General features: G+C 37.7%; 1 protein-coding gene across 1 annotated transcript; it reads right to left on the reverse strand.

The window, feature by feature from the left end:
* Positions 1 to 2,214: 2,214 nt before the first annotated feature.
* Positions 2,215 to 10,272, reverse strand: LOC113233923. Its single transcript, XM_026469158.1, has 4 exons — positions 10,174 to 10,272; positions 8,700 to 9,409; positions 7,465 to 7,757; positions 2,215 to 3,153 (listed from the first exon to the last, which is right to left on the reverse strand). Exons 1-4 carry the CDS (start codon positions 10,270 to 10,272, stop codon positions 2,636 to 2,638), a joined length of 1,620 nt encoding a protein of 539 aa, XP_026324943.1. The 3' UTR covers positions 2,215 to 2,635.
* Positions 10,273 to 10,616: the final 344 nt, after the last annotated feature.

Genomic DNA, 10,616 nt, shown 5'->3' on the forward strand with positions numbered 1-10,616 from the left:
GCGTTTGATGTCAGCTGCGGAAATTCCCGCGAATGCGCGAGCATTCCCGAGCATGTGCAAGAAATCGTCGGAAAACGCGACTTGTTTCTTGCCTCGTATCAAATTTGTACCTTACAAAATTGATATAATGTTCATTTTGCTATATACAATTTTGTTACAAAAATTCGCTTCTATTCCTTTCCATCGCAATGTAAATTGGGCCTAAGATAACCGCTGAACCAATTTTGATGAATGTTAGCAATGATATTACACTTGTAAAATGTTGTTATAGAAATAGATGGGACTTAAGAGAGAACATAGGCTACTTTTACTCACAAAAGTAAATAATAAGTTGTACAGTATGTTAGTACTTATTCTAGGAATTCGCGGGCACCAGATATAAACATAGACAATACGTAAACGTCTTTACCATCAAACACATCGCAGTCGCAATAATAGTGTCATAATTCGATAAATAGGGAAGTGACAAAAATGATTAAAAAAGCATGTGGTAAATAATATGACAAAATTCTACGGACCTTAAGAACGCTGTATTAGCTTTGTTTCGTACTATACTTTGTGTTTATTATTTTCTCAGTTGTGTGTATATATATATATATATAATGTATATAACTCAAGATATGCTAATCTCTCTCTGCTAATATCTTAAAAGATCAAACTTCCGTCTTAGATCTAGATGGCGCTAACCAAAAAGTAGTTAATTCCTCTTTAATATCAAATGTACGTAGTCAGTTTTTTTCTTGTAATATAATTCAAATACTGACTATGAGCTAAAATTACTTTCTGAACTTTGACAAATATGCGTGTTAATACATGGCACTGTGTTAAAAACTAATTTATATATTAACGCTTACTAATATAGGTAGATGACGTTAATCATAAACAAATAAAAAGAATAGCCGGTAGTATCCATAAAAATCAATGCATTAAGCACCATCTAGTTGAATTGTTTGTTATCATTAGGAATTAGGGTAGCTTTGATAATTTGCAGCTCATCAACATAAAATTAATTAATTACAAAAATAGCTATTCGGTACTAGTCGCGACATCTGGTGTACCAATAGGTACTAAATACCCGACTACGCGGTCTTGTATCGCGACTAGCAGCCCTCTCGAGTTATTGATCCATGATATTATCATGCTTTTCTCCCAGAGACTACAAACATAGTATAACAAGACAAGTAGTCATCATATCAGCCAGAAGACGTCCACTGCTAAACGTAGGCCTCCCCCAAACATTGCCAGACTTGCCGATCGGACGCGACGAGCATCCATCGGTTACCCGCCGCCCTTACCAGGGCATCCGTCCATCTAGGAGGAGGCCTTCCCACTGAACGCCTTTCGGTTCGTGGTCTTCATTCGAGAACCTTTCTGCCCCAAAGGCAGCCAGTTCTACGAGCTATGTGCCCTGCCCATTACCACTTCAACTTGCGGATTCCTTTGAGCTATGTCGGTGACTTTCGTTCTTCTACGGATCTCCTCATTTCTCATTCGATCACGTAGAGAAATGCCGAGCATAGCTCGCTCCATAGCTCGTTAAGTAACATTGAGCTTTATTATGAGGACCATAGTAAGTGACCATGTCTCAAAGCCGTAGGTCATCCCTGGCAAGACAAATAGTGTAACTCTTTTATGTGTGCACGCCTGTCGCGCGCCTTATACGAACGCACACATTCCCATAATCTCGAGTTGCACTCACGTTGCGTAGCTTCACGACCCGCAGGTCGTCACAAGCGCCTTTCATTATAAAATTGAAGCGTTCGCTAGGTGTTTAAAAAATGACATCAAATAGTAGACGTGTTTATTTGTATTTATGGTTATTCGAACAAGAGAACAAACTATTGAAATGTGTGTCAAATAAATGAATGAATGAATGAAACTAAAATAATAACGCAGCGAACAGGTTGGAATTGGGACCATTTATCTTATACTGGGTCGGTATTCTTACCACTTTTAATCCTTTTTTTAACATTATAATCAGATTAAGTATGCCGAATGAAACTATTCCCACATTTCCATCCTCATTGACTCTATCTATACAATTGTGCCATTACTCTATAATTCTATATGAACCATCGAATCATTCCTTTTTATATCACAAATCACAGTCACTACAAATCATAAACATTCACAATATCACGTTTCCTTTCAATATGTTATAATTATGTACATAAATATGTGGTGTTTTTTAATTCATAACATACATATTCAGCGCTAAGTGTCTTAATACCGATAAATAATAGCGCCAAGTTTTAACACCGGTAGATAACAGTGGCAAGAGCCTTAATACCGATTGATAACAGTGCTAAGACCGCAATACCGGTAAAAACAGCGTATAGTTTTAATACCGGTAGATAACCGCTGTAAGAATCTTAATATGAGTAAATTACAGCGCCAAGTCTTCATACCGATTGATAATTCCTAAGACATTAATACCGGTAAATAAGAGTGCTCACATTCTTAGTACCGGTAAATAATAATTAATAGGTTTCGAACAACGCTAAAATTCCTATAACCGTCAGATAACAATGTCCATCGTCATATGTGGCAAAGAAATATAACCATAATACCAAAACCAAAGCACAGAAACCAATATTGATATAGACGAAGTGAACAATGAGACAAGAATTAACTGTCATTGGGAAATAGCTTCCAGACTCTCAAAGCTGCAGTATTCTAATTCGTTATTTCCCATCGTGCCTTCTATGTAGGTTATATCATTTTCTGGGCGACATAATTGTAGTTCGTTATTACGCCTTACGTCATCATGACTCCTATTGGAAAGATTAACCATATCACTTTTCTCAGAATTTTTAATAGTCCTGTCGTTCTTGCGCCATAGTTGGACTTCGCCGTTATTTTTGTGCGTTGGTTCTTTCTCTTTCTTCTCGCGTGGCTTTGGTTCTTTATTGCTTTTGTGCCATGAATTTGTTTCGTCATCGTAATGCCATTCTTTTAGATGTTCATCGTCGCGCCACGTCGGCCCTCCAATTTCGTCAAAATCATCTTTATGCTTCGATTTGAGTAGTCTGCGGTCGTCAGCGTCGATGACATATATGGCTTTATCGTCTTGCGATTTTTGGCAAACCTTGCACACGATGCAGTTTTGAGTTAAAATGTGGCGATGATATGGAAGAATTACCACTGCTAATCCTGGAATTAAAACATTACAAATGTTACTTTTGCAATCGGTAGTTTGATTTTTATAAGTAGATAGATAAAACGTTTGTTTGAGTCTACAGACACCCTGCGCGCGACTGAAAAGTAACCTACCAAAGTTTGAAGTAAAAGACGACAATTGCTACATTTTTTTCAGTATGAAAATCTTAGAATAATAACGCATAGAAACCTAGCCCGCACATGCTAAGTGAGGCAAATTGAAGCGCTCCCAAAGGGCCTACACGAGCGGGCGGGCCTTCAGTGCTCAAGGTCAACTTGCACCGCGAACAGCTCCAGAATTTTAGCTAAAAATGACGAAATGTGCGGTAAATGAGTGTAAACATACGTCAGACAAACATAAAATAGATACTATCATCACATTCCACAAGGAAGTAATGCGTTTCAACTTGTATTTTTATATAAATATTTACTAAAACCGAAAATTAACCTACTACTAAAACTAGCCTACATGAATTTGATTTTTGCCTCACTTGTGACAGTTCGTTTGATATGAAACTATAGATATTATTCTAAGATGAAAATGAAATAGAAATAGGAAATGCGCTTATTATGTTTGTTAGAAAGGGTGAATACTCTGTTAAAAAAATTTGTTACTATTTGTAAAACTTTTGCTTTTTTCTTCCGCCATTTTGTCCATTCAAAGCGAAACGTAATAAACAAAAGAGGGTCACTAATTTTGAAAAAAGAACAAATAACGAATGCGTCACGTTAGTGGCCTGTATTATGTAATTAATAGATTCAAGGGTTACTTGCGGAAGTCCATGTTAATAAAAATGGAAGTAAATTATTTAGCTACTCCGCGAACCCGGTGAAGGTTAAATCGTGCAAAATAGCTGCGCTTGTGTTGAATATTTTTTCATGCAGTTAATTATGCCACCCTCCCTCCGCATAGAAGTAAAAAAAATTAACACAAGCATTTTTATTCGCCTGTATTAATTTGAATTTAAAATAGTCAAAAGAGATTACTTTTCAGCTGACCCTCGTACATGACAGAAAAATATATGTAATATAATAAAAAAAAGAGAATAAAAACAGCAGAGTCGCAACACTGCCTAACACCCAGATATGTATGTGTACTGTAGCGGTGCAAAAAGAAGTCGAACATAGGGGCTGCTATTATCGTGTATAACGCTGTACAAATCATATTAACCTAACCTTATATTGAGTCAGTACAACGATAATCATAACGTTTACGCTTCCCTCTAAGTCAAGTTTGTCATGGTTGTCAAAACAAAAAAGAAAAGCACTGAGTGTTTGCTATTGTTTATTATTATGTCCCCAGGGGACGGAATTCCGTGGTCGCAGGTTCGAGTCCTCTGTTCGAAAGAATTTTTCTTTGTGCTCTATCTTTGTATTAATGATTATAGCAAAGTAGTGGAGTTATTGCACAAAAAGATATATGAATGTCGCGGTGAGCACTGATTGTTGTTTAACATTATTTTTATTTTACATTGCCATTATAATTAATTATGTCTGTTATCAGATTAAATTACGTATGTAACTCAAAATATTATTTTATGGAAATTTATTATGTTTTGTAAATAAGTCATTGAAACAAAAGCCCAAACAAATAACCGTGTATAGACAAATTTTATTTTCCTACAATAGATACTTTCTAAAAATCACAGATAAATAACCGTTATCCTTGTAAATAATTTCAAATTTATATAATTATTGCAACTTAGAATAATAACATTAGTTATATTAACAATATCGTCCCGAAAACTGACTACATATAGTCATGATACAGTGACAAATATTGTATAAGTTTCGAAGTACGTAACAAATATTCTGTGTTGTCATTGTAATTTTGATGTCCAATAAATAATACTTCATTCATTCATTCATTCAATTGTTTACGAAGTGGGACTAAAATGATAATGAAATAATTTCAACTACATTAAATTTATTTTCCACTGTACTTATAACAGCGAATCGACGTAAACTGTCTCGACGTAAAAGATCTCGACATAAAAGATCTCGACGTAAAGGGGCTTGATGTAATGAAAATATTCATAAAAAGAGGACTGAATTCAAACTTTTTGTCAATGGCCTTTGTGATACTGGCTCCTTTGTTGCTCTCTATGTTCGCTGATGTTTTAACAAAAACGTTTACACAAAAAGCAAAGGACGTTAAAAGCCACTGATATAGCGTGTTGAAAATTAATATCGCATTTGACATAATATCGTCGCTTCAAAATGACATATTGAGTTATATATACCGTAGGAATCTGAAACATTAGCTGATTCCAGCGGTATATGTAACTCAGCGTGACTGTTTTTTGTTGTATTTTGTGTTTCAAGAGTCGAATAAATAGTTGTTTAATGCGCTAGTGACCAAAGACGGTTTTAGATCAACCCTAAATTATGAAAGCAATTCGACTAAATGTATAAAAGCATTAACCTACCCACAAATCTACGACTGGGTTATAGTGCATTTGTTTAGGTTAACTACTAAATGTAAACAATCTTGATCTCAAGACATCTGTCTATTTCATGAAATATGACGCAGACGGCGACAGCAAACATCTGCCCGGACAAACAAGCAGACCCCAGCTTTCGCTTTGAAGGACTCTTCAAGCATATAGCCAGGGTAATTCAAGTAGCTGCTGTCAGCCGGGCAGAGTATTTGCGTCTCCGTAAGGAACAGCATTTCTGGTCGAGCCGTCTCAAGATGTTGGTGGACGGCGTGGATGTTACTGTGGAGTCCTCGAATGTTCGTGAACTCCACCTTAAAGAGCGCTTTAGTGGTGGGGGTGTGCACCGCTGTACGACCGAAATTTGTACTTTGCGCTAACATGTTGGAGGGAAAAAGAGGCGTGAAGCGAGAAAACAGTGCCGCGACACAAGCGGTCAAATCGCGGGGCCTGCTTCCCCAGAGACTTGCCTACAGACAAATTGCGCTGATCCGCCGGACGGAAGGGCCCCCGAACCCCCCCCGGGAATGGCCGCCGGGATCCCACCTCCCGGTCACCAACCGGCACGACGAACCACACCGAGATTATGCGCGGTATGGTGAGGCAGCCTCACGAGCTGGTTAAGCACGCTTGGGCCCCTGTACTGTACCGCGGGCGGCCAGCGGAACAACCGTTTCTACGGGTCTCCCTGGCCGGCGGGTCAATGCAGTTGTCCTGGCACTGGTTCGGCGGAAGCCTCCACAGACCACAAATGTCGCGGCAGCGTTGCCTCGGGCTCTGGTTGTACGCTGACTGATGCCGGAACGCATCCGACTAGCGAACACTTGGCGGGTTTTCCACCATGCGCACGGTGGTCACTAACCAGCCGGGTTTTCAAGCCCTACCACCAGTGGAGCAGCTGGTAGCTCAATATCCCTTAGTCGCCTCTTACGACACCCACGGGAAGAGAGGGGCGGTGAATTGTATTCTAATCCGTCACCGCACGGTATAAAAGTCTGTTTATTAGCTTTCACGATAAAACAGCTGAGGAGATATAATTAAATTTGGAAAAGAGATAGTATCAAGTTATTATTATTTCCTTAATGGCGGCCACTAGGCTTAAGCCAATGCCAGTTTCGCAATTAATGCAGACAATTAATATTGATCAAGAACGCCTATGTTAAAATAAATAAATAAGTAACGCACACACTCAACATAGCCCCGCACTAGGGAAACCCTATGTCGCGGGTGCCATAAAGCAGCAACAAGGTACTTATTTTTGGAATATCCTCTTCGACGAACTGCCTTAGGTTTTCGCGATTGTTACACATAGGAAATGAAACATTTTTTTTATTTCAGATATAAACCGCGTATAATTGTATTTTCAAACAAAACAAAAAAGATTTGTTTGTAAAAACAAATCCGGAAAAAACTAGTTTCATTTCTAAAGAGACGGTATTTCGTCGTGAAGCGACCAAAACTGAAAATCGATGTTTAAAATTTTTACATTACAATTCAACGTAAACGAAAATTTCCATAATCCTAAGAATTTTAGATGCTTGTCGCAAAGAAAATAATTCATTTATAATATGCCAAAAAAACCTTATAAAAATTGCTTTCAGGGTTATGAAAGTTCGAGCAAACGTCATTTCGGGCAAATGTTTTTCCGGACAAGTGATAACCTCAAACCGTAAAAAGAGCACAGCATTTTGTTAGTTATTACTAACATGTAATAAAAAATCGTTTTCAAAATACAGCGCCATTATGGTTGTGACGTTACCAACAAGTATGAAGTGTATGTCTACACTCAAGCTCAAGCGTTAAAATTTATTTAGTTTTTTGAATATGAGGTTGATTAGTTCATGAGTATATAGAAAATATACTTTACTTTGTTCTTCAGCAGTGGTCAAGTCCCATGGTCCTTGCACAGGCTTGGTGGCTGACGGTGCAGGTGAAATGACAGGGGATTCATTCAAAATGGCGGGCGATCCAGACAAAATGGTGGATGAGCCTGACAAAATATCGGGCGATCTGCGCATGGCGGGAGATTCATTTAAAATGGTGCCTGGTTCGGTGGAAATCGTATATGTTTGATTAGAAGTTTCTGACTGCGCTGATTGTGGTGACTGGGCGAGCTGCGCAGCGGCGTAGCTTTGTTGGAACAGTTCGGCTTCAAGTCGTCTGGAACAGAATTAAAAATGAGAAACAGTAAATAGTAACTGAAAGTACTTACTAACTGTAAGGATCTTAGTTTTATATTTATAAATTTTTACATTCAAAAATGTGTTTTTTACAAGTCTTTAATTTTATTTTTGTTCTTTTGTGGTTTGTTGTGGTAGTGAAATAAATGTTTTTTTTTTCTGTCGTCTTTCCTCTGAAAAGAAAGTAAATCAGGCCTTGGGCTGCTAACAGATTGACTGCATATTTGCAGTAACTTCATGCAGCCTCGACCTCGACTGCATGAAGTTGTTAACGACTAGCGTTAGCAGCCTTAGAGGTGTAAGCCCGGATTCGAACCTACGACCCGCAGCGAGAAACGGTAGGTCAAACAATTAGGCTATCCGGGTTTTCTCGTAATAATTTTGAATAAACTAACGGAAATACCACAGCCAGATATGAATCTTTAAATGCGTTTCGTCCCAATGTTTTTTCTTAAAGAAAATAATAAGGAGATATGGAGAAGATAAACTGTCTTTTTAGAAGATACCTATTGCAAAGGCGTGTTATTATTCTTTTTAAATAACTTTTTACAGAAGCTTCCTAAAATAGTGAAAAAAAGTATGTTTAGGCAGAAATTAGATAGTAAATAGTTACATAAAAAAAAGCAAATTATATACTGCTAGAACCATGAAAAATGTAAAGTGGTCCAGCCAACCTGACGTCAGAATGGCTGGCCACTTTATTTCTTTAATATTTCCGTTAGCGCAAAGGTAGAAAATATGTCAATAAACGTACTAAATAGTAGCAACTAGGTTATATATATAATTAGGTAATGAGCAGTTTGATTTGTATATCTCGATTGGTCCAGCTATACTGACGGACACGTGAAGTCGTTATCAACTTCATGCAGTCGTTGTGCTGTTAGCAGCCTAACGCGGTGCGTATATATAATGTGACACTAACCTTCGTTCATCAATTTCTTTCATTTGTCTTTCTGCTCGAGTCCATACGTCATCATGGACCATTGCGTGCACCTTGCTACGTTCCAGGTACTTCTTGTAGTACTCGTCAGCATTTGATGAAGGCACATACTTCTCGCACCCTTGCAGCGATTTTACCGTCGTCTTGTTACACTCAACAACTGCCGCAACTTTGGGTGACACTTTCTTCCTAAACATAGTACTTGGATCTAAACTTAGTATATCCTTAGGATCTTTTGGTAGTGACTGTACTAACTTAGTGTGTTTAAAGGAATTAACAAATTTATCGGATTCTTTCGGTGAAGTTATTTTCTTCTTCGAAAGTTGATCTACGCATAAATTTTTTTCAGTGCCATGCTTCTGTTGAGCCTCCAACCATCCATTCACTTTTTTTAGAGACGCTGTCACATTTGGGGAGACATCTACTGAATTTGTCAGTGTCTTTTGCTCAATTCCTTTCTCAACTATTGAACCAGCTAGTTCTAAAATTGAAGTAAGAGCGACATTGCGGTTTTGTCTTGTAGATTTCTTTTTGTGTGGTGTTTTTTCGGGTGACTTTTTAAGTTTTGGTGACGTGTGGTCAAGGTTTCGGGGTACGAAATCAGGTGTCATTGGATCAAGCTTACTTAGTTGTATTACATTATTGAGGTTTTCAACGTCCTCCGTATCTGATGATTCATCAATTTCTCGAACCTGTAAGAACGTAACCGCAGATATACATACCAGAACAGAAACTTAGGCTGATTTTCTTCTCACGCCACCGATTCTCGGCGCTGACAGTCGGCGCGTAGCATGTCAACTCGAGTAATTTTTTAACCGACTTTAAAAAAGGAGGAAGTTCTCAAGTCGACTGTATTTTTTTGTATGTATGTTACTCGATTACTCTCGGCATTTGTGAACGGATTTTGATGATTCTTTTTTTATTGGAAAGAGGATACCTTAGTATTAGTCCCATTTAAATTTGACGAAAATATTCCAGCTCTAAGGGTGTAAACTAGGGGATGAATCCAGGTTCGCTGACTTTCCGGTAACCGATTCCAATAAAACTTGGCAAAAAGATAAATTTCCATGAACTTTTGAGGCCAGTTTGTTTTTATAAAAAAGTTACAATTTATATATGTAGATTAACACATTAATCTACATACCGATCTCTCTGCACCGACGGTAAGCGTGAGAAGAGAACCATCCGTATATTTAGGTCTATATCTTAACAATTTTTATAGTCAGTTAAATGACATGTTAAATATCCACACGCAAAATAGGCGCCTTGACGTCGAGTTGCGGACACTAGCCCGTTACACCAAGTACCAAGTACCAAGTATGACATGTTAAAGACCAACTAATATTTTCCTATAGTCTTAAACATCATCTGGCAATGTTATTTGGTTTTTTTATACAAATTATATTCATATTTCACAAGTTCTCATCTTTATGGGATACCATACAACATTACTTACTATATCCAGCATCTGCCTAATCAGTCCAAGGTCTGGAGCAGCAATGTCTCCATCCCCTGTGCAATTTCTGAAAAACTCCTCTTCGGTTTCTGAAAACATTTAATTTGCACAACTAAAGATAGATATACAAATAAAGACTTTATTTAAATGTATGCTTCTTTGCTTAATGTTTTACTTGAAATCAATATATTGAACACAAAATTAGATTTTGCTGTTCTCATCATGTCACACTCATATAGTTGTGTATAAAATCTCAATGTATTACTTTTCCAAGCATGTTCTATGCAATTGGATGAGGAGCTCTTGAATGCTTATTTCGATCTACCCCAAATGAACGCCACTATTCCAATTGCACATTAGCATAAGTCTTTCTCGACTCTCATATTTCCTTTGTAAATCATAAACTCGTATTCTAGAATTCTACTCAATGCTCAAGTCAGGAT

The sequence above is a fragment of the Hyposmocoma kahamanoa genome, unplaced genomic scaffold, assembly GCF_003589595.1.
Source record: "Hyposmocoma kahamanoa isolate Upper Pololo Valley unplaced genomic scaffold, ASM358959v1 80, whole genome shotgun sequence".
In the NCBI taxonomy this organism is placed as follows: domain Eukaryota; kingdom Metazoa; phylum Arthropoda; class Insecta; order Lepidoptera; family Cosmopterigidae; genus Hyposmocoma; species Hyposmocoma kahamanoa.